Source organism: Heliangelus exortis, chromosome 3 (assembly GCF_036169615.1).
Source record: "Heliangelus exortis chromosome 3, bHelExo1.hap1, whole genome shotgun sequence".
Taxonomy (NCBI): Eukaryota; Metazoa; Chordata; class Aves; order Apodiformes; family Trochilidae; genus Heliangelus; species Heliangelus exortis.
In genome coordinates, this window is record NC_092424.1 from 54,460,483 (window position 1) to 54,487,280 (window position 26,798).

The 26,798-nt window shown below is 37.8% G+C and overlaps 1 protein-coding gene across 2 annotated transcripts in view; it reads left to right on the top strand.

Moving 5' to 3' along the window:
* Positions 1–3,339: 3,339 nt before the first annotated feature.
* SYTL3 (synaptotagmin like 3) overlaps positions 3,340–26,798 on the top strand; it is a 28,813-nt gene continuing 5,354 nt past the window's right edge. The window contains exons 1-12 of one of the 2 annotated variants that reach the window (XM_071740656.1): positions 3,340–3,741; positions 5,067–5,282; positions 7,030–7,094; positions 9,723–9,774; positions 11,132–11,198; positions 12,115–12,187; positions 15,537–15,661; positions 19,357–19,500; positions 22,253–22,431; positions 24,207–24,309; positions 26,259–26,429; positions 26,631–26,730. In XM_071740656.1, coding sequence (XP_071596757.1) covers positions 3,632–3,741; positions 5,067–5,282; positions 7,030–7,094; positions 9,723–9,774; positions 11,132–11,198; positions 12,115–12,187; positions 15,537–15,661; positions 19,357–19,500; positions 22,253–22,431; positions 24,207–24,309; positions 26,259–26,429; positions 26,631–26,730 — 1,405 coding nt within the window. In that variant the 5' untranslated portion in view covers positions 3,340–3,631. The remainder of the gene's footprint in view (positions 3,742–5,066; positions 5,283–7,029; positions 7,095–9,722; positions 9,775–11,131; positions 11,199–12,114; positions 12,188–15,536; positions 15,662–19,356; positions 19,501–22,252; positions 22,432–24,206; positions 24,310–26,258; positions 26,430–26,630; positions 26,731–26,798) is intronic. The other variant, XM_071740657.1, reaches the window with a different exon arrangement.

Genomic DNA, 26,798 nt, shown 5'->3' on the forward strand with positions numbered 1-26,798 from the left:
AAATTTCATGGAAAGACCGCAACTGGAACTGAAAAAAATATTTCTTTTTGTTGGTTGGTTGGTTTGGGTTTTTTGATTGTTTGTTGTTGCTTATTTGTTGTTTGTTTGTTTTTTTTTCTGTAAATGCAGTGGTGGAATGTTATTAAAATCACAAGACATAACTCAGTAAAACATTATCAGAAAATGTATGAATAAATTGCATGTGTTTATGCAAGGATGTGAAAATTAAACCATTGCAGCCAGGTAGTATAAAATAATGCTTTAAATTTTCTTAACTAAGAATATTTTTATGTGATTTCACACTACAGAACAGAAAATAGCCATAAATTCCATTACCTTCTGTGATCATTTTTACTCTAAACCTCTTTAGTCTGTGTTCTAGCTACTGATGTATTCCACACCTGTTCTGGGTTAATGGTGAAGTAATTAAATTATCTCAAGTCAATCAAGGCTGTGACTTTAGAAGATCAGTTTATTTATACTTAGCTAATTGTCATTATTTTGCTTAGACATGCAAAATTGCCTTGAGAAAAAGCACCTTGCTAACTCAGGCATTTCTGAGTTCAAAAACTTTTTAAAAAGCTATTTTTTTTGCAAACTTAATCTTGTCCTAGGTAGGCCTTTTGACAGATATTCAGTTACATAACTACATACTATTTTAGCCTGATATAAAAGAAAAATCATGGTCTTCTGAGAGTGCAGTGTGTGTGTGAATGCCTCCCTTTCCTAATACGTGACCATGCTGGTCACCCCATCTCCTTTATGATGGCTTTGAGACTCCACATGATAGGCATAGAAAGCTGATGATGCGTCTGCAAGGTGCATTAAAAGTAGTGCTTGAACAAATTATTTTGTGTGAGCTTTGTGCTGAAAAGGGAGAAGTGTCATGGTATTTACTAAAGAGGTTGCTGTTGCTCTTGGGTTTACATAGGAGATGCTTGGTTTTGATGTTAGCTGAGCATGTAAAACAGATAGGTAGCTGGATTCAATGGATAAACATGAAAGGAGGGTGTTTGTGAAGGTTTTTAAGATTGTTTTTTCATGTCAAGGAGGGTCATTACTGAAAGCACCACTTTTTTATTACTGCCAAAAAACTAATCTACTGCAGACAACTTTGGTATTAGAAAAGCTCCTCTTTTACAATGGTAGCGAGCTTTTCAGTCCAATTTGAACACCTGATGAAATGATCACAAGTTTAAGTGTGCTGTGGGGCACAAGGATTACCTCCCATTCCAGGGGATATAGTACTTTATTTAATCTTAAAGCTACCCCATCATAAAGTAAGATTTTGAATTATCTCTGAATTTGCAAGAAAAATTAACAGAACACAAGGATCGTCTGATGTTAAATCTCCAAGAAGATTAAAAAATTTTAAAAAGTCAACTGTAGGAATATCTGGGTGCAATATTAATAGATCTTCTGGCTACACTATGGATTTTAAACTTTATTCTGTGCAGCATGTGATGATCTTGCCCAGCAGTGAGTGCGTCATGGAGGCGTTTTGTCTCTGCATGGTGCAGATAGTGCAGGACGTAGGGCTCCTGGCCCTTTGCTCTGCAGTAGGTTTGATCTGTTGCTTGGTGCCAAAAGATGATGCTAATCTTTCTGTCCTAGTCCCTGTTGCATTATGCTGCTGACATTGGATTCAGTGCTTAGGGTTTATTACTGTGAATAGCACCTGAAGTGTATCAACAGACAGACAGTTTGTCTGATGGTGTTTGCAGTGTTGCTGATGGGATGAGGTCAAATGGCCTTCTGAAGAATTCTGCCCTGGCTAGGGCAGAACCTGTGTCTCCCAAAGGGTGTAGGTGCAAGCAAGAGAAAGTGGAAACAAGGGGACAATCGAGGGTATTCCTTCCCTCACACCATTTAAATTTTTGCTAGCTTGAATAGCTTAAACCTTTTTTTTTTCTTTTTTTTTTAAGTTGATGTGCATCTCCAAATAAGATTCTGTATTTTTTTTTTGTCCTCTAAGCTGTCATCTGAAGTCCAGTTCCCAAAACAGGCTTGTGCTCTTCTGTGAAAAAGGGAGGTAGTTTTATTTTGTTTTGTTTTTTTTAAGATATCAAATAGAAATATTTTCTGTTCTTGCTTAACTGCTGCTGTTGCTTTTTAATAACTGCTTTACAGTGGGACATTCTTAATAGCTCCGTAAGACATTTATTTGTTTTCTTTAAGATCACTAGAGCAGTTTTATTGAATCCACCTTATGATGACTATCATGAATTTAGTAGCTTCGGCATGAATTTAGCTGATGCTTCACTTCAGCAGGATTTTCTGATAATGTTGTAGATATGTACCCTGTGGAAATCCCAGGGGTTTTGTAGAAAGCATAACTTAACCCTGTACTGGGTGCTTTGGTATCCTGTACAGGACAGAGGTCCCCGAGTTTGTACTGACTGCTCTTCTGGGTTGTATTGACTTGAATGGAGTTATATTCATCCATCCTGGGAGATATTCTTGAGGTAGAAGATGAAAGCAGGAAAGGATGCCAGACCTTTGAAAATTACAGACATTGCAGTCAAAATGGCTCAGGCTTTTTAGGTGTCAACTGAGTCATTTCCTGTGAAATTGCAGTTGGTAAGGAAAAAAAATATGTCTATCTTTGTCTCTTTTGTTTCCACAGGAAACCAATTTTTTTTTGCTAACTCTGCTTCTTTGAAACGCTTTATTCTTTCAGTATCTGTTGAAGGGTTTCAGGGAAAAAATATAAAACAATGGAATGCATATTTATAATGATTACAAATTATCACCTGCTTTTTTTCTTTCCTTTTTTTTGGGGGGAATTATCCTTAATTAGGGTAAGCTGTACGTGAAGTAATTCCCTTCACCAACAGAAATACATTGTCACTATATATCTGAAGTTTTGCTGGTTGTGTTTAAAAAAAAAAATTAAAGCTCTCAGTATTTTAACATACAGATCTAGCAGTTCAGATAGTTGCTCAGATTCTCAGCTGTGCAAAAAATGTGAAGCTGTATAGCTGAGTGTTAATGGACAATATAGTCTGTCTGAAGAATAGGACAGTCTTCATACCTCTCCTGTATCAGAATTAGTGTATAAAAGGGCTGAGGATAACAAAATGTGGTCCTAAAGTACTATTGAAATGTCTTGAAGAGATCATAAGATGAATTTTTTTTTTTCTCTAGGTCTGGACATCTCAAATTTACAAGACAAAATAAAAGAAGCCATTTCTTCACTGCTTTACACCATCCTGTTTCTGGTGACAGTCCTATGTAGGACCTGGCTTCGAACTCTCTCATCTTTTTTGGAACCCCTCTCAGAAAAAAAAAACCAAACAACAACAACAAAAAAACCAAAACCACCTACAAAACAACACAAAAGAAAAGAAAAAAGGACAAGAAGTTCTTTCATGTAAAAATGGCAAGACTTCTGTGACCTTGCTAACTGCTCATGTTCTCTGGGTAGCTGAGACTCTTAAATGATGACTTGTGTGGAAGCAGACACAGCTGGTTTTCTCTTCAAGGCTATGACAGAGTGAAACGTATCACCAGTCAAGTAAGAGCACAAACAGTCAACGCTCAGACAACACTGTACTTTATAAAGTAGTATCAATCATTCTGGATGTGGTAGAACCATAGGACAGGAGTCTCTAAGATAAGTTTGTTGAAAATGGCTGGTGAATTTGATCTAAGCTTCCTTAAGGAACTGGAACGAGAAGCTGTTCTGGAAGTTCTGTACCGTGACCAGACCGTGAGAAAAATGGAGGAGGAAAGAATAAGGTATCTGCTATTCCCCTCTTCCTGTATTTCTGTTGCTTTTTTTCTCAGAAGTACTTTTCTTCCTCTTTGCTGCCCTCCCAATTGTAATCCTTTTTTAAATTTCTTGTTAGCTAATGCCTTTTTGGTCTTTGGGAAGCCTAAGGGTTATCTAGAGCCTCTTAGATTTACTACAACTATTGACTCCTCTATGGTAAAGATGAGCAAATACTCAATGAATGATCTACTTGATGAATTTTACTTCTAGCCTTCATAGAAAATTCAGTTGCTGCCTGTATTTTTCCTGTGAAGGCTTTATGGTATTCTCATTCTATTCCTGTGCATGCCTATGGAGCTCTGGTTCAGATCTTTTCCTGGCTTATTTGACACATGCTGTGCCAAAACTGGAGTTAGGAATCACTGGATACTGGCTCATTGTGTTGAATCCATCACTGTCATGTCTCATATACAATGGGTAGCAAGCATACCACGCTGTCTCAGTGGTTGTTGCTAGTGTCAGTAGTTGTCATTGATTAGGAAAATTATTCTAATTAATTATTTCACACTGTGCAAATGTTTCAGTTGTGAAACATAAAGGGTAATCCTCCAGAGTTTTATTGGCTTTGTTTCAGGAATAGAGCAAGGATTTCCTTGCAGCTTATACCTTGTTTTTTCACATTGCAACCCCATGTAAAATAGGTTATTTGTGTTGTAGAAACTTAAGCCTGTTTACAGCAAATATTTATAGAAGTATTACTGGATATATTAAATCATTGTGAAAAGTAAGTAAAGGGTTATAAAGAAAATCTGTTAAAGATGTAGCTATCAAAAATGTAAATCTTGATTATTGGTATGTGTAATGGATGTTAATGAAAGGGAGAGGTTCTGATATTTTGGTCTGTGGTTTTTATTTAACTTTCAGATTACCCATTTGTTACGATTATTTTTTCATGATAGGAGATTTGATTTTTGGATAAATATGATTAAGAACATCCCAAAAGTAACACCATTTAGTCTCAGGTTTTGTACATAATCATATGCATGATCATATATAACCACTTGCATGTACAGTTTTGGTGCCCTGCCCCGAGTGTGCGTAACTGCCATGAGCAGAACCCCTTTTATACTGGGAAATGTCTGTGTATGCCCAGTTGTGACTGCATATACAGACACAGTGCAAAAAATGCTTCAGACACTGTGCTCAGTGGAGCTCAGACCTGAGAGCCTTGTCTCCCACTAGTAATGATATTGCCCAGCAAGGTTATTAGCTTGTGACTTACGCGGGGGGGGGGTTTGGACTATTTAAATTTTATTTATCTACTCAGTTATTTACTTACCTGGCGGATTAGGAAATTGAAAATGCAGCTGCATCAGCTTCGGTGGAAAGGGGCGAGAAACCTGAGCCGCGAATACCGGGAGAGATCTTGCTCTCGCTGTCAGAAATCTCTTGGGATGCTGATGAACAGAGGTGCGGTTTGCAACGGGTGCAGCCATCGGGTGTGCTCTGAGTGCCGTGTCTGCCTCAGCCCCTGCATCTGGAAGTGCACCGTTTGTTATGCTCATGGGTAAGACATTTTGCTGCTGCTCTGCACTCGTTATCCAGTGGATTCGCACTGCTTTTTGTCGTGTACCCGTTGCTTCAAGTAGTTAATGAAACAAAGCCCCTGGTGGAATTATAAATGTCAGATGAAGTAGTTGTAGCAATGAAAATAATGGGAATTTTATGTTGCGATTCATGCGGTCAGGTCAGGATTTCCCTTCCAGTATTCAGCAAAATAGATCCTCAAGGTAGGTCAGTGGCAAAGATAATAATGTCAAAGTGTAGGAACAATCATTAGTTTGTGAACTTTATACAGAACTCCTTCCCCTGACTCAATATTGAAGCAGTACGTCATAACAAGTGGCTGAAGGTGCTGTGTTCTAGCAACATACAGCTTATTTCTTGACAATTTCCTACAAATTATATTGTTGCCTCATACTACAGGAGGGACGAAGCTAGACTGATGAATAATTTGAAGTAATGCCCTATCTAAATTTTAAAAGTGTTAATAACATTATCAGGAAATAAATGTGGTCAGAAATCCCAATTTGTTTACTTTGAGGACGTTGTTTTTACTAAAAGTACGTAAGGTTGGTTTTGTTTTCCAGGAAATGGGAAGCAATTGTTCTTTTACCTTTTTTCTTTTTTTCTTTTTTCAAGTTTTGCATCAAAATACTCCATTCTAGTCCCTTCTGTTCATCAATTTAGTTGTGTTTTCACATTTGGTAAAAAATGGCAAAGAATGTAGGCAAAGATAGTTCTGAAAATGGCTCATCAGCTGTGCTGGATGACATACATCTCTTGTACAAAGGGTGAGGATTTGTCTGAAATTTTACTTTATGCCAACACAAGATTAATGCACCACTTTACACCCTCTAAAGATGCTATGAGATTTAAATAATTCCTGTGAAATGTAAGGTAAGTATTGGTCTTAAGCTAAATTAATTTCTGCTACTAGTTTGAAGCAATTTTCTATATTTTGGAAGAGATTATAAGATATCATTAAAAAGGTGTTCTGTAAATCCTCAGATTATTTCTCAATTTATACATAAAATAGGCAGATTATTTCCATCTATTTTTGATAGAGAGCAGACATAAAATTTTGATGCATTTGTTTTGCTCCCTGTTCAGATTGGAGTCCAGATTGTAGACTTTGTCTAGTTCAGCTGGAGACGACAAAATGCGGGAGTCAAACCTCCTGCAAATCTGCTTTTGACAGAGCTATTTAGTCTGATATCATTTTATACTTGTCAATCATTACTTTCCTAATGCTGTGGTCCTGGTGCCTGTTTATGACACAGTGATGTTAGCCTCCACAAAATGGAGACAGGAAGATCTTGAAGCCATCACACCATCAAGGTGTGATGCTCAGTGCTGCCCCATAGCCATCCCCAGGTCCTTCTTGGGATCATATCCCCTGTCATTGACCCATTCCCTGCTCCTCAGATTCGGCTGCAGGTGTCAGCACAAGTGTCTGGGGCTGTTATGCAGGTTGGTTGTTTAGACTGGAGTGGACCCAGGACTCCCCAGGCTTTAGAGCAGTGGCTAGTGTCTATATGGCTTTCCATGAGCAGTCTTACATAGGAAAAATGGGAAAAAAACCATATGGGGTGAGGAGTCCTTTGTTTGGAACTCTCCTGCAAAATCAGTCATGAAATCCTAGTTTTATGATAGGATTAAGAAATATTGTTGCATTTTTAAATGGCACTCAAATATTTGAAGACGTACAGGTTGGAAAATGTTGACTCAAATGTCTTTTGCTTGTTTTTCAGAGATGTGAAAGTAAAGGCTGGTGAATGGTTCTTTGAGGAAAGAGCAAAGAAATACCCAGGTGAAGGTAATTGCTGGAACAGATGTTAAACTGCTGTGTAATGTGTAGTCCTGTGATGGTTTGGGCATCCTCACCTAAGTGAAACACAGAACATATTCTGCCACTGAATTTAGTGTTTCTTCCACTTGGTGAGAGATTTCTCAGAAGTTATCGTGCAGTGCCTCTGTCTATGCACTAAGTAAAACATGAACACCAACTAACAGAATGCATTTAAAAGTACAATTTATTTTCTATAAGTAATGAGAAAAAGAAAATTGCTGGCCGTCTCAGTTTGAGTTAATGAGCTTGTAAGGCTTCTAAGAAATACAATGACATAAATATAGAAAATTAAAAATATATATTCAGGAAGGAAATGATCTTGCATTTTGTCAAAATTAAAAGTTCAGTTCTTTTCTCTGAGAAAGTTCTAAAGCTTAAAGAAATGAAAGAATGGAATTAAGAAACAAACAACAAACAAAACAAAAACATGTATAGCTGTAAATCAATAGGGAGCTAAACACTCAATGTTTCTTTACTTTCAGCCAGCTGTGTCAGTGTCTTGTGTTCAGTCTTTTCTGTGCAACCGAAAATACAAAGCCCTAAAAGAAATTATGGTGGATGTGGATGGATTCTCCCATGGGGAGTGTGTTCCCCCAACCAAGGGGTGTTGGTCTATCATTTTTACCTACAATGATTACTGAGGTGGAGACGATTTCCTTCCTTTTTCCCTTGAAGCACCACTTCAGATAGGCAACTATTTCACTTTGTGCCTGACTGTAGCTAAATGTCACAGTTTCACTTCCAATATCTGTGTTGTATGTAGATGTAAGGATAACTGGTAAGATGGAAAACACTGGAATCTAAATATATCTTGGGAAACTTGAACAGGAAGAAGTTTATAAATGAAGGAACATATTTAGGCATATTTTCAGTAGTAAGTATTCACAACAGACAGCAGGTAATGTATTAAGAAGCTGAGCCTCACGTCTTCTTAAAGTAATTTAGAATCTGGAAGATTTCACTGACTTCCCCTCTAGCTCACACAATTCCTGATTTTAATATATTAGTTGACTGATCATCTAAAGCACGGTAGTTGACCAAAAAGATTGTTAATAATTTTCCCTCATGCTCCTTTCAGCAAGTCTGAAGCTGGTATTTTTAACAGTCTCTCACAGATACTGGAAAAATGCTATGTTGTTCTCAGATACTGAGTCTGATATTGCAAGGTACTGACTCTCCTTCTTTCCAGTAAGATGAATGAGTTCTTCACCTTGCATTATCCAAGGTTTGTGGGTACTGGGAGCATTTTGCTTTGTTATTCTATTAGGAATACTGTTGAAGTCACAAAGTCTAAGGATATACAGAAGATAAGTGTGCAGGGGAAAATATGTTTTGGTTAGTTCCTTTTGATTAGACCAACTGATACAATTGAAGATTAAAAAATGGCAAACTTCGAAACACAGCAGCCGTTGTGGTTATGTATCGTTCAAGCCTGGAGAAACAGTGCCCTCTTTTGGTTTGAAAACATAGCACAAGTGAAGTATCCTGTAAAATACATTCAACTGAAAAAAACCCAAAAAACATGTTTCAGTGAAGTTTTCTCATGTTGCAGAGTAAAAAAAAAAAAAAAAAAAAAAAAAAGATATCAATGTGTTAGTAATTTTGTATAGCTTCTACCTAAAGAATAAAAATCATATGTTCATAAAAGTTGTAGGTTGTCTTTGCAGACTAATAAATGTAAAAAATCTAAGCATTTAATGCTGCAATAAACCAGCATAATAATAAAAGAGCATTAATTCTATAGTTCTGATTAATATTTGAACCTCAATAAGTTGATTCCTGTTTCTACCACCATCACATACTGTGTTTAGGAATGGCTCTATATTAGAAATTCTGTACTAGGAATGATTAGTGATTATAGCCACTCCCAGGTATTTTCAGTTGGTCATTTTTTACATGCATTTAGCTCTCCTTTCTGTTTGTGATCACTCAGGAAGAAACTATATTTTTGAGTCTTCATTGTTCATGCCTGATGGACCCCCTGCTCCTTGGGTTTTTTTTTTAAGTCATGTGGCTGCTCACCTTAGTAACGTGACGTGGTTGCTATTTCCCCACAGAGGAGATGGCTGTAGCAAAGGGGTTTGCTCATTTTTGTGAGCTAGTCATGTGTTTTCATGATTGTTCAGGTCTCTAGGAGGAAAAGGAAAAGGAATTTTTCATGAGATGCAAGAGATTACCATGTCTCTGCTGTCACACACATTTTCAAGCTATCCATGGTGTTTGAGGTTCATGGTTGGAGTGTGCTTCAGTGCCATGGGCACTTTGCAGCCTGTAGCAAATGGGTCTTTTAGCATCCCTACATCAGTGTCCTCACCATTCGTGGAGACTTGGTCTGAACATCTCACCTGTGAGAGGGGAAGGTGAAATCATGATAGAGTTTGTGGTACGGGAGAGTCTGGTGTGTTGTTTGGCATGTATACTGGTATGTCAGGTGGGGGCTTCACTCCTGGCTTGCATGCCAATGAGCTTCTATAAATAAAGGCCAGTTCCTGAAAAGGCACTGATTTTAAAAAGTATGCAGGCATTAGTAACTGCTGGTGGTGTTAAATCACCTTTAAGTGGTTGTGGTTTTTTGTTTTTTCTTCTCCTGCACAGGCAGACATGAAACAGTTGGTGCAAAGCTCTTGAAATCTTATCAGAAACTGAGGTAAGGCTCATAAAAGAACAAATGGTCCTAGGACTCCAAGAATTTGTATAGGCAATATATTGTATATATATAGCTGTTTGTATTTTTTTTTTTATTCTTTATGAAAATAAATTTCAATACCTTTGGAGTACAAATGATAAAACCATAGAAAAAAATACCATTTTTATCACTCAACCATCCATAGAAATGGTCTCAAGTGCAAATGAGAGTACTATGTTAAGGGTTACAGTTTCTTGTTTGCTTGAAATGAAGAGATCTGCAGTATTTCTCTAATCTCCGCTTGTATTTTTGCATGCTTGTTTACACCATCATCTTTCAAAATTATATACTACTTTTGAATCATCAGAGGTGAAACTTATTTAATACCTGCAATAGAATTATTATTTGCTCAGTGAAAGATATTGCTGATTTGATAGCTTTAGACTAAATATTAGATGGGATCTCTATTCAGTAAGGAGTGTCTGATTACTGAAACTTAAAACAAGTAAAAAATCCATTTTACACTGAATAAATACTTTGGCTTGTTGCCTAATCATGACCATACTGAAGTATGTCAGTTGCCAGTGATGTATGATGAAATAACAGCCTACTTAAACTGTATTTTATAAAAGAAACCCTCTTCCTTTAAAGAAAAAAAAGTAAAATAGGATACAAAGGGATGGCCTCAATTTTTTTTATAATTATCTATCAAGGCATAGCTGCATAAGACAGAAACTTATAGGCAGCTCAATATAATCCTAACCAGGGCTGCATAAGGACTTTTTTTTCTAGATGTGGTAACAGAGAAAATACAACTTCACCATCTGCCTTTAGGGATCTGTAATAATACTGTTATCAGACTCAGTCAGATAACAGATTTTTTTTTTTTTTTCACAAACCTGGACTGTTTAAGACAGATGAAATGGCTGGAATGGCATGAAGTGGCTCTAATAGCTCAGGGTTCAGGCAAGGAAGGATCCTTTTAGTATTGAAAATGGAGGTAATTTTTCTGAAAAAATCTCTGAAACAGAGATGGAGTGTTTACATGGGAACTGTGTTTTCACATTTTGGACACAGACTGAAATACTGCCAGACGTATAGAAGTCTAGGAAGCCTGTTCTAAATTAGGTCTTCCTGTTTGTTTTAAATTAATAACTCTGCCTGGAGCAGATGAATCTTGAGAAGACAGTATGTCCCAATTATTATAAACAGGGAAAAAACTTGTGCTGCAACTCTTGAAGATCCAGTTCTCAACCCAGATCTTTACATTGCGGGAAAGAAGACAATAAAGATACTGTGCAGAAATGTGGCTCACCTATCCATCTATTAGCATAATATATATTAATTTTTGCACTGTTTTTGCCTCTTAAATTTCTAGTAAAATTTCTGTCGTCCCTCCAACTCCACCGCCTTTCACAGGTTCCACAGCAGCAAGCAATGTGATGGTAAGTATACATATCTGCCAAATATCCATATACACCCATCTGTATGAAATGGCCAGCCACAGAAATGCAGTAATGAGCAACTGTTGTAGCATCATGTTGCAATCTGAATGCTGCTTTATGTTCCTCTGTCATTTTTTGTATGCTGCATGGGTAGTAGGAGGGAAAGGTCAGAGTCTGTCATGAGGGATGTTTCCAATTATTTTTCAGTTTCTAAGGGAAGCTTTAAGGGAAGAATACTGCACCTGTTTTTTGGTGCCTCGCTACAGGAAGGCTGGACTGAGATCTCCTGAGGTCCCCTCCAGCCTGAAGGCTCCCACAATCGTATGGTATTCAATAGTAATTTGTTAAGGGATCAGTCTGTGTGTTACTTACATTATTGAGTGAAAAACAGTGAATTTGATGGTTGCCTTTTACATTACAGCCTCTAGTGGACAGAGTTGTATATTGTGGCTTAGAACTCTCTGAACTTGTACTAAATTACTATTTCAGTTCATTTTGGACTGAGTTCTGAAGTCCATTGCAATTCTGTAGACACTCTAAGATGTGCTTATCTGGATTTTGATGGTTCAGATGCACAAGAGGACCTGTAATAGATAGGACTTTCCTACTTGAAGTATTAAATACATTACAACAAATAAGAGATGTAATTAGATGTATTTGTGAAATTGCTATGTGATTTCCCTACAAGGAGTTCCACTTGTTTATCAAAGAGTATGAAACTGAAAGGATTGTTTTGTACACTGGTGTGATAGTTTCCAACCATGTCAACATATGTCTGCAGATATATTTGTCTTCACAACATAGCAAAGGGCTGCAGCCTTACCATCTCATTTGTGGTCTGTAGATATGTGATTTTGGAAATTTTAAAGCAGCAAAGATTTTGTGTTTTCTTACTTGTGGTATCTCCCATTTGCAGGAACTCAGCCAGTCAAAACGGTTTAATAAATCTGTGGAAAACTTGTTTTTGTCTCTCACAACACATATAAAAAGTAAGTAGCTTTCAGTGCTTTATCATTCTAGAGTTACATAGTCAAATATTTCAATTTTTTTGCCAGTGTTGGCCAAAAAGTAGTTATAAACAAATGGTATTGAGTAATGGTTGAAATGACTAATGCCAACACTGAGCCAATCTGCAAAATAATACAGTAAGTCTAATTCTCCTTCAGTATTTTGCTAGTTGTTTAATAAGCTGATGATACCAACCCAGAATGCCTTTCTTGGAAAGATGTGAAAAGACTAATTGTATTTTTAAGTTTACTTGGGTGTTCAGTTGCAATACATTTAACTCACACTAGCAGAGCACAATAAGCATGTTTTACTGTAGTGATCTATGTGTTACCTGACTGAATCCCATCTGGCCCTGTCAAGGAATCTACCAAGTAATAGAAGTAGAGTTTAATTTGAATAAAAGTTTCAATTTTCCAGAGGACTTCCTTCCTTTTTCTCAGTCTGTCTTGTTATGTGGGTTTTTTTCAGTGTATACTTCTAAGATCCAGCCAGTACTAACAACCCCTGTTTTCATTCTGATCCTTTTTGGTTCCTGCTTGCTGTTCTTAAGGGTGCAGACTGTGTGCATCTCTAAGGGAGATGACTACAAGGAGGAGAGTGAGGATTTTTGAAGAACAGATTAAAAGCCCCTGTGACCAGAGGGAAACGACTTCCTGAGCCTTGAGAAGATTACAGAGGCTTGCAGATTTGCATGTATTTAAAAGAAACATAGTGTTTACTTACTGCCTTCATCTCAGATGACCCCAAATGTGAGATTAGACCTGAGAAAATTTTGCTTTAGTGCCTTTCTGACTTTCTCGCTGAGTCCTGTCTTAGCTCTTGCTTGGTCTTTTCTCTGACTTCATCCACCCACCCTAAAGGCCTGTTCTCTTTTAACTGCACAAATTAAATGTTATGTCTGTGTGAACAATTATTAAAGCTATGCAGAGACACAATGGCTGTCTCTTCTGTACAGAAGTGCAGTGTTGGTCTCTTCTGTACAGACATGCAGTGTGGGGTAGCACAGGATACTTGGTTACCACAAGCAGCTAGCTGAGGCACCACAGGATTGAAATCAAAGTAATTTATTCTGCATTCTGTTAGTTTGAGGCCTGACCATACCTCAGAGTTACTCGTAAAGACTGTCAGGACTGCAGCAAGCTAATTTAACAGCTCTCTGCTGCCAAAAGGAAGGTCCAACTTCCCCCACATATTTCTCTCTGGTTTTGGTTTTATGCAGAACATTAATCCAGATGAAACACATAAGTACTTTTCTGCTGGTTTAGTGAGTTAAATAGGCTCAAGATAGGTTATATACATTGGAGCCTGCACAGCAGAAGGTGCTGGGCTGTGTGGCCAGGAGCCAGGGATTGGGGAGGAAGAGCAGTGGTTGCAGAGGGGGATGGCAGCAAGTTGATAACTGAGTTCAGCTGTAGGTGAAACCCCGCTCAAGTGTTATCATCCTCAGTTAGGACAGAACCTTATAAGTTGTGAGAAAATAACAGGCTGTTGCAATCACTGAAGTCAATTATTAAAACATCTAGAAAGTTTTCTACAGAGGCTTGTGCTTCTTGACTTAGGAAAACAGCTCTTTCAGACAATATGGCCTCTTAATGAAACCTTGTACTCTGTTGATAAAGACTTTCAGTCGTGAGTGTTTAAAGTTAGTACTCTGTATCTTATCTAGACAAAAATGTCCTGGTTTGTAGAGGTATTTCATACACCCAGCTTGTGTATTGCAGTAAGTAAACCCGGAGAACCTTGTTATGCTTCTGATTCCATCACAGGAGCCAGTGTGTGTGCATGTCTGAGAGCAGCAGGAGCACAGGATCAGCCTGTGGAGCACAATGCTGCTGTTGTACAGTCTGCTTTTTATGCTGTTCCCTCCTGTTCCAGTGTGGTTTGGCAGCAACAGGAAATTATAATCCAATGGTTGCTATTTGGTGAATGTAAAATGAGTTGCTGGTTGTAGTTTTCTTTGCAGTGCAAAATCAGCCTTGGCACTAGAGTTAGTGTCTGTCTTAGTGACCATTTGGATACAGAAACCAAAACATGGAAACTGAACAATCTTTTTTTTTTTTTCTCACAGTAACCTGTACCTTAACCAGGTGGTTTTGAGAGTGTGAGGCAAGCCTGTGTTTCTGCTTCTACTGCTGGTCACCCTACTTACATTGTATCTATTCCAGGAGATGTCTCACTTCAGTCTCTCCTGTGATCTGTCATTGCACTGTGTATTTTAAAAATCTGGTTTCATTTGCAGTCAGAGATTACTTACTTAATTGAACCTGCCTATCAATGTGTCACTCAATGCTATAGTGGTTTACTGTACTCTGTGCACATCTGAGAGCTGACTGCTGCTGAGAGCAAAACTAATCAAGCGACTTTAAAAATCACACTTAGGAGTGCCATTGTTTTCAAATACCACTGTGACATATTGTCTGCTGTCTGAGGCTCCTCCACAGAGGCTGATGTTGTGAGAGAAATATTTATTTCTTCTGTATGAATTAAGCGTATGATGGCTATTTCACCTACCACTTAGAAGCTATTAATTCTTCATGAGAGACTATTTGGGATTTATAACAAAATGTCTGTTGCTAAGCCTGCTAGTTTTCAACTTCAGAAATCAAGGATGAGTGCTGCCCTTCCCTTTAAGTGAAGTTCTCACTGTACCCCGAGGAATGAGAAGTAAAAAGTGGTGCACTAGATGTCCATTTGTGCTATAGATTTTGACAATAAGCTAGATGCAATTGAAGTGTTAATTCAGTAAAGTACTTAAGTATAGACATAAGGTTTTCCATATGAGTAATGTTATTGAAGTCAATTAGGGCTATTCGTGTCCTTAAAATTATATATGGTTTGGGACCAGAGTAGGTAATATCTCTCTTTTCATCCATATTTTGGATAACTTTCTAAATATTTTCCAATATGCTCTGCTTTTTAATTTCTATTGTTGTGTTGCTTTATATTGTCATAATGATCTCGCTTTTATCCTGAACCAAACCAAACTGCTTTACAAATCAAACTACATATAAAGGCTGTGATAGCTACTTCTGCAAGGAAACTGTATTTGATAGCATACACCAATTCCTTGCAGCAGCTATAATGATAGGAAGCAAGGAGTATAATTTCCAGCTGAAACAGCAGGAAAGATTTAGGCAGCTAAAGTATAGTTATACTAAGTGGGACAAGCATTTGCCTTCTCATCTGTTCCTTACTCTTAGGAGATCAATACTAAAATTGCAGGATGAAAGTTTGAAAGCTACGGAATTAGCCTATGAATCTACAGAATAGCTTGCCATGTTTGGTTGTTTTTGTGGGGTTTATTTATTTATTTGTTTATTTTCACTGTAGAAATCTCTAAGTCCCAGAATGACATGGCTGACAGACGTCTCCTAACCACAGATCCTGGGCAGAACGTGGAAAGAAGGAAGCAGAGAAGGAGCCAGTCTGACACTGCCATCAACATTACAAGCAGGGTATCCATATTATTATACACAGTCTCTAACTGTGAGGGCTTTTCCAGCAATGGAATGTGTTTGTAAGAATGATGACTTACACAGTGGAATTTTACTTTTATTAGACAAACATGGCTTAGCTGATATTCACTGACTGCAGCCAGAACTCTAATTCTTCACTGGGTTTTTGACTGAGTCTGCACACTTGATCTCAGCACAGAGCTGAAATGTTAAACTGATGTCACCTGAAGACCCTCACATAGGGAGACAGAGAATGGGTCATTTTGCTCTCCTGTTCTCACGGACTCTGTTTAGGCTGATTGATGTCTGCTCTGTGTGATTTTTGGGCTGCAGGAAGGTGCTCTGTCTTGTCCTCCTCCTGTTGCTGCTGAACAGGACCAAGCCATGACCATCCAAAATCCATCCTGACACTTTCTGAGCACTTTTTAATTTGACAAAGAGAAAACATTGACTGCTGTTAGTTGCTGGGCAACTTCCCTTTTCCTTTTGCTTTGGTTACAGTCTCTGGCTTTCAGTGTTTTCTTGAGAAGTTTAAGAAAATCCAGTCATCTGTTTTTCCACAAACTGTGCAGAGCTGAAGATGATGTCACATATCTGCTTTAAAATTACACTGAATTTTTTTTTTCTTTTTTTTTTTGTACACTTTCACATCTCAAGTGACTCAGTTTTGTCCATGCTCAATTTTCCACATAGTGGGTACTAACTGTGGTCTGCCTGGTGCCTGAATTTATTGCTCAGAAAAGCTTTTGCTTTGGGCCAGACCTCACAGCAGATGTTACTCACAGCTCCCCTGGTACACACTTTTCACTTCCCTCTGAAGTGTTAGGTTTTGATAAATGGAAGAGACAGGATGTCAGCCTGCCTGGACTAGAGGTCTGATTTGGTCCAGCAGGGTCTGTGAACTCTGCAAAATTGTTTCTGGTATTTTTGCATGCTATTATATTATAAACAAAATTTGCAACCATATTAACTACCTGAATGCTGCTTTATTGTGGCAAGCCCCACTTCAGTGTTACTTTATTCCACTGGCAGAGTACAGCTCTTGTAATGCATCCTAAAACATTGGAGTCAGAGAGACTATGACTTTAAACTATGCTTCATTGTCTGCTGATCATACACAGCCTATCCTGATTCAAAGACAGCAACGTTTTGTTTGAGCTATGTTTTGAGAATTATTTGTGTGGTTTTTTTCACTGGTCATTTAAAGATTTAGGAGTTAAATTAGATCCACTTTCTGCATTACAAATTTTGAAAGACAGATTTCAATGTTGTTTGTGTGTCAGAGCTCTGTTTTTCTGGATCTGAGAGCATTTGTTTCATTCAAACCAGTTAGTATTTAAAGTAGAATTTTAGTCTTGCTAGGATTACTGTTAATTTGTTTCTTCTTATGAATGTCATCTGTGCCGTTTAGGGTTGGTTTTTTTAATACTGAAAGAAATCTTACTCATCTGTCCCTGGACTTATATGATGTCTTTTTGTATCTTCAATGTGATTTTCAAAAATATTTTTAATCTCTGTCAATGGCACTACTGCATTTTCTTCCATTTATTTATTTTATTTTCCACCTTCTTTTTGTTTAATTGAGGCTATATGTTTACATCTCTACCACAACTATGACTTTAGTTTGGGAACAAAACATATTTTAAATTACACTTGCAAAACAACTGTTTACTCAAATTTATACCAAAACATGATGTAGAAATTTTACCTGTTGCAATTTCCACTCCAGAAAGAACTTCCATTTTCAGAGAATGAATCAAAACAGATTTTTTTTTTTTTTCCCTAGAACACGTGCATCTTTCCCTAGGAATGTCTGGAGAGCAATAGCTGTAACTCTGTCATTTTGAATGTGCAGAGTCTAAGACTGGGGGATCGCCTCAGTCTCAAAAACACCATCTGTTTCATAAGAAAATTTTCCAAATTCAGAGCTCAATTCCTTCAGACTGAAGTTGAGAAAGATTATATTTCACTTCAGTAATAGTGAAAAAAACCAAGCTAATGGCAAGACCTACCAGAAAATATGGATTTAGGAAGTTACTTGAATAGTGTTTCCTGGGGCCTCTTACCATCAGTCTCTAAGTTCATTAAAGGACCTGCAGTTATACCCACCTCACTGGGGAACAAGCAGAGATGTGCAAGCTTTGGAAGCTCTTTGTGGTGTATCAGTAGCTGTGGGTTACTCCTCCTGTGACAGCAGATTGCTACTGCTGCAGATGTTAAGAGCTGGGCTAGGAGGGACTCTGGCTTACGGGACCTGATGCTCAGTTTAGCACTGGTAGTTAGGTTGCCTTCTCAGTCACTCATGTTCTGTTTAACACGACAGTGAAGTCTTTCTGGTCCAAGTAGAAGCTAAAATTTGGTGTGTAGTGGGTTGTTTCGGTTAGCAAGTGAAATTGGTGGTGTTTCAAGTTTTCATGAAGCTAAAGACACTTTCTGTGCTGAGAAATATTGTGTTTTGGTTTTGTTTGGATACTTTTTGAGCCTATATTCTGAATGCATTTTCTGTTTCCTTTTCACAAGGGAACTTAATGAATTCTTACATCTATTCTTAAGGTAGGGCAGTTACATACACGTAACAATTTCTGTGTTTTTTAACAACAGCATGCTGGTTTGGATATTGCACATCCTGTTTTTTCAGAAGCAATCTCAATATATTATCTCCTCAGTTTTCTTCATTCTTTAGTGCTTTCTGCTGATTGTGCAGGAAAGGCTTCCAGGTTTGCTAAATAGATATTATCTATTTCTTTTACACAAATAAGTCCTGATTAATTTTGTTGATTCAATCACACTATATTCTTTTTAGTCTTTCAGGTAATCCCTGTTATGCAACTTTTAAAAATAAATTATTTTCTTCATCTTAACCATGTAAAATGGAAATAGAACTTAACTCTGTTCCTGCCCATTGAACTGTGAACACACTTTTCACAGATTGTGTTATTCAAGGGATTTTGGTGTACCAGAATGAGTTAAAATCTTTCTTCAGCATGTTTCTGGCCACGTCTTCTGGCACTTCATTCTATTAACTGTTGTTATTGGTAACAGAGATGGCTGAAGGTAAATCTAAGGAATTTTGCTACTCTAGGCCTTAATTTTCCACAAATTATCAGTGTTTTTGTGGGAAAATTGGAAAGGTGAATGGACTTGGTCAAAGCAAAGTCAAGAACACCTCAGAAATTTAACCTTTTTATGTAATCAAAGCTAAATGAGAACTCATGACTTTTATTTTCAAGTCTCTTTCAACTTACATTCATTCTTGCAAAGGCAGACATACATGGGCATGTGTCACACGTACTGCAAAATACTATTTTTAATTTCCTTGAGGCAAGATGGTTTTTTTCTTTCAAAATTACTGTTGTGTTAAAGGCTAGCAAGGCCTCTTATTAGTATATTGCTACTTTTGGTCTGTTATTAGCAGACTGTTCTCAATAATTGTTGTGATAATGATCCTTAGATTAGGTAGTGGTATGTAGATTTTAGAAAAGCATGAATATAATGAATGTACTGCTAGGTGGGATGAAAGAGTTGTAACTCAGCATTTAAATCAAGTTACTACATTATCTTTGAAAGCATGCCACCTGTGTGATCTGAGTAAATTGCTGTTTACTACATTTTCTTCTCATAGCATTCCTGAAGAAATCAGGGCATTTTTTCTTAAATTAAAAAAAGTAAACTAATACTTGCTGAATTTCTTACAGGTGAAAAGTACACCGAGTCTTCAACAGCTCATCAGTGGGGACCAAAATGGCAATGAATTTCTGACCAAAAGGAACTGTAAGGATGAAGAAGACATAACAACCAGTCCCACAAGTGATGCAGTTTTCTGTGATGGCAGAAAACATGTAAGTTAAAGAGTTGAAGGGCAATGGAGGAGGTTCCTAATGGGAACAGATATAAAAACTAAGATCTTGTGCAGAAGATGGTGTGGTTTTGATTACATTACAAAATGAAGGAAGAATTTTACTTGAGTTTATCTTTCTTTGATGAAAGACTGACTGCCTTTGACATGGTCCTCATAGTAATACTGTAAACTTCTTTCAGCATAAACCAGATCAAATTAATAATAGATATTTGATAGATGGATATATCCATTAACAATGAATAATAGATCAGCTTCTTCTGAATTTTTCAAATGCAACTAGCATTCTTGCCATTTTAGATTAGGATTGGGATTGTGAACATAGTTCTTTCTAACCTAGTTAGCTACCTTTTTCTCTTAAAACTTCGTTTAACAGAAGGATTTTGGTATCCTGCAAAAACTGTGGTAACGGAAATGTCAGTGAATATTCAAATGTCAGGATGTCAGTGAATGAAGAGGAAGCTGACAGTGACAAAAGCCAGGGGAGCAGTTCATACGTTTACAGAATGGCACTGAATCATCCTCTGATGGATGGCATTTTGAATACTGCAAATGAAGGAGAAGGAAACCAGTTCTAAATTAATTCAGCACGTGCTTTAAAGGCTCTGTGATTAACTGTGGAAGCTAATTTCTATGTATTAGTGATGAGGTTAAGCAGTGTGAAATATTCAAAGAATCTATGACTGATATTGTGAGGAAGAGAACTAAAATGACTTTGAGGGAATCCAAATTAAACCAGCCTGCTCCCTTTGCAGAGGAGTATAAGCACACACAAGGACCTTGGTGCTCTGTCCTAGCTTACTGCACTGTGGTGTCTGAGGTGTTACACTGACAAATGGATAGCAGCTTTGGAGGACATTTGTGATTCTAATGACAATCATTTGAAGGGGGCTATAGACAGCCCAAGCTTAAAAGTTAAATATGTTCTACTGTCTTGTGAAGGGGAAGGTCAAGTTCCATTGAACTTCCCTTTATTGGGAAGTGTTGGATGTTGATGACTGCTCCATGAGAATGTATCTTCCTAATTATCAGCTGGCATTGGTTCTAGTTGTGCCAGCAGGTGTGCAGTAGTTGAAGTCATTGCTAAATCCCTGTTTGCAGAACCAAAAGGATGAGTGATTTCTACATTGAATGTATGTTAGCCCTGATCAGGTGGGACACATACGTAGTGCTATTCAGTCCAAATCATAGATAAGAACACTTATGCAGCCTCTCTAAATAAAACATTTTGTGAAGTAGATAGTGGGGACTTTTGCAGAACTTTTTCTAGGACATATAAGCTAAGACAAAAACCTATCTGCATTCCTTTGTCATGAAGGATTTTGGTGGAAAACGAACATTTTCTGGTCAGAAGAATAAAAATATGTCAGTGAGTGAGAGAGCAGAGCTGAACAAAGTACCTGTTACACTGAGAAATGTCTTGTGGAGAGAGCAAGATCACATGCAACAAAGCATCATGTCAAAATAGTCCTAACAGCTCAGTTCTTCTGAACTGTTGACTTCCTCAGTAAGCACTCTCACCCTTCTTTCATCAAGTTTGTATGTTACTTAGAGCTTATGAGATAGAGAGCTTCTTTAATCTAGTTAAGTTGTTGTGAACTGTAAAATGAATGTTTGAGAAGCTGCTCAAATGTAGAAGAGCATCTACATGGAAGAGAGGTGTAATCTTATAAACACTACTCTGCGCTCTCAGCTGCTGTGTTGCACAATGAGGAACTCTTTGGTTCACCTGTCTTCTGTGGGTTGGTGTTTATTATCAGAGAGAGGAGCTATCTAGCACAGTTAGCAATCTAGGGCAAAGTTGCCTTGAGATTAATCATAACAACTGTGTCTTGGTGACATGTGCTATAAAAAAGATTTCTTTAGCTGACCTTTAAGAGCTTCATGAATGAATGGAGACCTAAATATTTTGAATTGGTAAGTTGTTACCATAAAGGCTAGATAACACCAGAAAGTTACATGTCTGTTGTGGCTCACAGAAATTATTTCTGTGGACTTTCCTTGCAGTTTCATGACCTCTATAAATGGTAGACACTGATGGATGGATGAATGGACAGAATCCAAACCTTTGCCCTATAGGTAGGAGTAGGAGAAAGGAGAAAAAAGTGGCTGAGATGAGCTAGGAAATACCTTCTTCATGTACCAATATCTGACAACCAGATGTCTTGCTATTTTGACCTTTCCTCCATGGTCTGCTGCAGTGTGGAGTATGTCATTTTTGTATGGAATGGAGGGATAGTTTAGAGTATATACTGGTTTTGCAATGCCACTTTGTCTTTCTTTAATACATCATAGAACCTAACATCTCACCAGTGTACCCTACTATGAGCTATGTATTAAAAGCAGTCTGGTTCAGTATTTTGCACACTCTTAGATTTCAGAGGTTTTTTTCACTCTCTTCCCTTCAGACAGCTATCACATTTTCTCATGGAAAGACACATAGCAGTTTTGTTGGAAGGCAATTCCTAGATCTCAAAAGTTACCAAGAAAGCATTTTCTTTGCCTAGAGTGCTTTCTGTAGACAAAAAGGCAAAGCAGTAGAATTGCAATTACAGTCATAATTTCCAGGGCTGTTATGGAAGCAATGGAATGCTTTAAACAGGTTACCTTAAAAACATTCATGATCTGCAGTAGCTCTTCAGCCATGTCACTGAAGATGATGACATTTGGGGGAAATGCATGTTTTGTCCTGTTTGATCTGAACCCATTTTTCCCAAACATTTGTCTTTTCTTAGGGGAGTTTGTATAGTCTTAACAGCACTTGTACTGAATCTGGCAATTTTGGCAAGGCTAACGTCAAGGGAGAGATAGAGTTTGCCATAAGATACATCTTCAAAGCTTGCATCTTAGAAATCTGCATAAAGGGGTGCAAGAATCTGGCTTATGGAGAGGAGAAGAAGAAAAAGTGTAACCCGTAAGTATCTTGTAGAGATTGCTTCTGTGCATCCATCTTCTTCACCTACAGTAAGATTAGAAATTGCAGATATACATATTTTAAAATCTAAAGTTGTATATTAATTATTTGTTGTTTTAGGAGGAAGAAATACGTAATTCTGTGAATCAAATAGAAACTTTTAGCTTAGTTTAGCAACAACCATTCATAGAAAATCAGTCGCCAGGCAGAGTACCCAACTACCTGCTATTGCCCCTGCTGTCACTCCGTGTTTGAGCACTTGAGTGACTGCTTTGCAATTGTGGAGTTGCAGTCACTTTGACCCAGAAGGAGTATGACTTCTGTGCATCTTCAGAAGATGTCCATAAAGACAAGTTTGGTGTGGAAAGCGGAACCTTGCTGAAACAGAGTCTCGTGAAGCAGGGCAGTCTGGGAGCACTTCAGAAGTGGGTAAAAGGTACTTTAAGTCTCCTGGCAATTAAGCCAGGCAAACAGTTGCAGGAGGCCTGAAAGACAGCGTGGGAAGTGCTGTGCAGTGAACATGATGTTCTCTATTGGTATATGTTTATATATTTCTGTTGGTTTTCAAGCCAAGAGAAAAAGTACAGTCAGTGTACTCACTCGATGCACTTGCCAAAATGCTGACTTTCAACTGCTCTTTAAACCCTATTCAGTTTGTTAACTGGTTGTAGGTCTGACTGGTTACTTTTTAATTAGATGGGTCTTGCAGTGATTGGACTAAGAGGCTAAAACTGCTAGTGCTTGACTGTTTTAAAAAGTAGTTTTACCTACAGATACGTTCTGAAAGAATAGGAAAGATGTGCAACTTCTGCACTGATGATTTGAGATAGAGCTGATTTTACTTACCAAGTAAGTTAATTAAGAGGCTGTTTTAAAATTACTTTAAATAATAGTATCTAGAAAATATTTTTAAAATACAGTCTAAAACTATTTAGTATTATGTTTTCAATAACCCCTTTCTGTGGCAAGCTGTGAGCCTGCATTGTATTTAGTTTTGAAGCCCTAATACAAATCCAGGCTGCTAAACTCAAATTAAGGGGCATATTCATATTCATGTCCCCTACACACACCCTACAAATTTTAGGTAGGAGTCAGTGGTGCTTGATATTGGTCCAACTCAACTTCCAGAATTTTTACTATTTTTTCCTGAATTAATTAAGGCAATTTTGAATACTTCAGATAATAACCACTAGAGTGAAAGTGAAAGATTATAACCATTAGTTTTTGTAGGAGCTATGAATTATTACGTATTACTTGTGTGATTATACCACTTTTTTTCTACATTATACTCACTGTTGTAAAGATGAGGAATTTTCATCAAGAACAGGCAGCAATGATTTTAAAGTTGGTTGACCTGATTTTTGTTTTTCCTTAAGCATATAAATATGCTGATTGTTTTCATTGTAAAGCTGTCACTATGACTGACAAGGTGACTTCCTTATCAGCTGTTTTATCAGAGGCCAAGAGTATGAAAAGAAAATATTCAGATCCTAATCCTTTCCCAGTTAGAACATGATTGAGGCACCCTAACTGAATTATATGCAGGGATACTTATAGTCTGTCTGTTTTTATTGAAAAGGGATACGAATCACAATTTGCCATTTTATTGCTTGGAAAGTTATGAAGTCAATATAATTGTTTAAGAATTAAGAAAAAATTTCCTTCACGTAATTAATTTTTCTTCATCGTTTAGTGGATTGGGGCTTTTGTGGGTTTTTTCTGTTTGTTTGTTTCCTTCTGGTCCCTTTCCATACATCCTTTTCTCTGTCTACAAGGTATGTTAAAGTTTATTTACTTCCTGATAAATCTCCTCGGAGTAAGCAGAAGACAAGGGTCAAAAAGAGCACAGTGGATCCAGAATTCAATGAGACTTTGAAGGTATTGCTTTTCCATGGGAATGTCTCCTTTTGTAATGTGCAATCTTTCTAATTCAGAGCAATTCTGATGGGGCAAATCTTAGAGTCAGTGACAGCTATAATGAAGAGAATTATGGTTTTTAGTCCAAATAAGATGAAATGTTTTTTGGAGTTCAATTAGTAAGTTTGCCTTAGTCCATACAGCACTCTTAATGAATTCTGGTGTTGTTCTGAGTTATCTTGAGGAAAAAGCAAAATGTCTTTCTTTCTTTCTTTTTTTTTTTTTTTTTTTTTTTTTTTACACCAGGAACTGGTGGTATTTTTTGTATTAACTGTACTAAAAGCATTTAGTATTTCACACAAGTATTCCTTTCAGCTGATACCCCTTTTGCCAGTGCACTGGGAGTGTCCTTCTGCAGTTAGCTGAATGCTAACTGAATTCCACCGCCTCTGAAACCTTCTCTGCTCCCTTTTCCCTGTGCCATTGATGCCAGGCCATCAAACACTAATAATCCCATCAGAGACCAGTAGGTATGATTTTAATTCCTTAATGCCTTGTAATATTACCTCTTGCATCCTTTTAAGAACTGTGTGGAGAAAATAGAAGCCATTATTCTCGCTTCACAGATGCTTTATGAAATGTGAAGCTGAAGCTGAGTGCTGTCAGCTGGGAGGCTTGGGTCTAGTTTGGTTGTTCCCAGCTCCAGTTTTATACTGAGATCACTGAAAAAACATTTTTTAGTGTGCATTGTCGAGCTGCACTAGCACATAAGATGAGTTCTTCAGTAACCATGTTGTTCTTGGAAGAGGTAAGAAACAAAGTTAAAGGAGGAAAAAGTTTCAGTGTTACCTCCATCTCTGTGTGAGAGCATCAAGAATTTGTAGTGAGGGAAACATGCAAAATGTCTGAAAAGATTGACATATATTACACAGATTATTATTGTGGGTTTTTTGTTAGAATTTTAACATTCTCATATATCCCAAAATCTGTGTATAGGATTTAAGCTGGGAGAAAAAGGCGCCCGAAGTTGGAAAAATTTGTCCTAATTTTTATAATATATTTTCAATGCCAATGTCATGCAGAACTGATAAAGGAACCATGAGAGCCATGCCTGAGCTGGCTGCATGAACATTGAAGGTAGTTGAGCGAGATATCTTTTAAAGCAGCTTAATTTTTAGTTTGTCCTGAGCAGCAGAAACGGTCAAAAAAGTTTCGTGCCAGTGCAGGTAAACTACATCATGACACCAAGATCAAATTCAGGGGGATTCAGCTGCAAATTAAGGCACCTGCATTTAAATAGCTGCATGTGTGAGAGGTGTGTAAGCACTCCTGGGAATCGGGGTAGCTCAGGGTGATTCTCCCCAGAGCCTACACCCAGGCCGTGACTCAGCAGCCCAACTGTGGGGAGTGATGCCTCCATCCATGCCATTGCCTCCAGCTTTCAGTACAGCTGGGTACTACATTTACCAGCTCCTGGGGCTCAAAGGGCTCTATGTTTCAGGAGTAGGTCATGGCTTTAATTAGTGGTAAATTGAATTACTTCCTTGTCCCTGCTGATGGAATTGAGGAGGTGTCCACTGATCTGAATGGAAGTTTTAGCATCTTCGTTTGGTGTCTTAACCTTGAATTGACCTCCAGAGCAGCCACATTCTGCCGAGAGGGTAAAACAGAAGCATAAAAAACCCATCAGAAATGGTGAAGAATTATTTTAAGTTCTGAATCAATAACCAAAAACTGCAGTAAGGAAGTCCAAGGTATTCCTGGAATGTTGTTTCATATTTGGATGAGTACTACTTAGCATTTAAGTAGTGGGCTAAGATGTAAATTGCAAAGCACATTCAGACAACATGGCTCTGTCTGTGTCCAGATGCCTTCAGCCATGCTGTGGTTGGGCTTCCTTTGAGCAGGTTGTGAGCTTGGGCCTGCATCCATCCTGTGTGCTGGTTTGTAAATGCTGTTTATCTTTCTAGTACAAGATTGAATACTCAAAGCTGGGAAGTCGGCACCTTCAGATTTCTGTGTGGCATGCAGGAGCCCTCAAATACAGAGTGTTTTTGGGGGAAGTGGTGATTCCACTGGCAGCATGGAATTTCGAAGATAACTCAGTGCAGTTGTTCAACTGGTACCAGCTCAAAGCCAAGGTGATTCTTAGTTTTTGTGCTTAGTTGTATCTTAAAAACAGGGTGTAGTGAAAGCTGTGAAAAAGATCAGCTTTCTGAAGTTATGGAGGGAGGAATGCTATCAATTCATCCTGTTATTAAGAGATGTTGTAAACATAAATAAGCTGTGAGAATGATGTGGAGTAGAATGATTTGCAGGTTTCTGTATGTCCCTTTCTTCAGCTTGAAAAGCCCGAAGATGATCTTATCCAGTACAGCGGTGAACTGCTCGTGTCTGCAAGACTGTCAGTACCAGCCCAGTATAAAAATTTCCAGTTTGAAGGTATAAAGACACTTCAGCACACATGAATCACTTAGCTAGAAAAAATTTCAGATAAATGAAAGACTGAC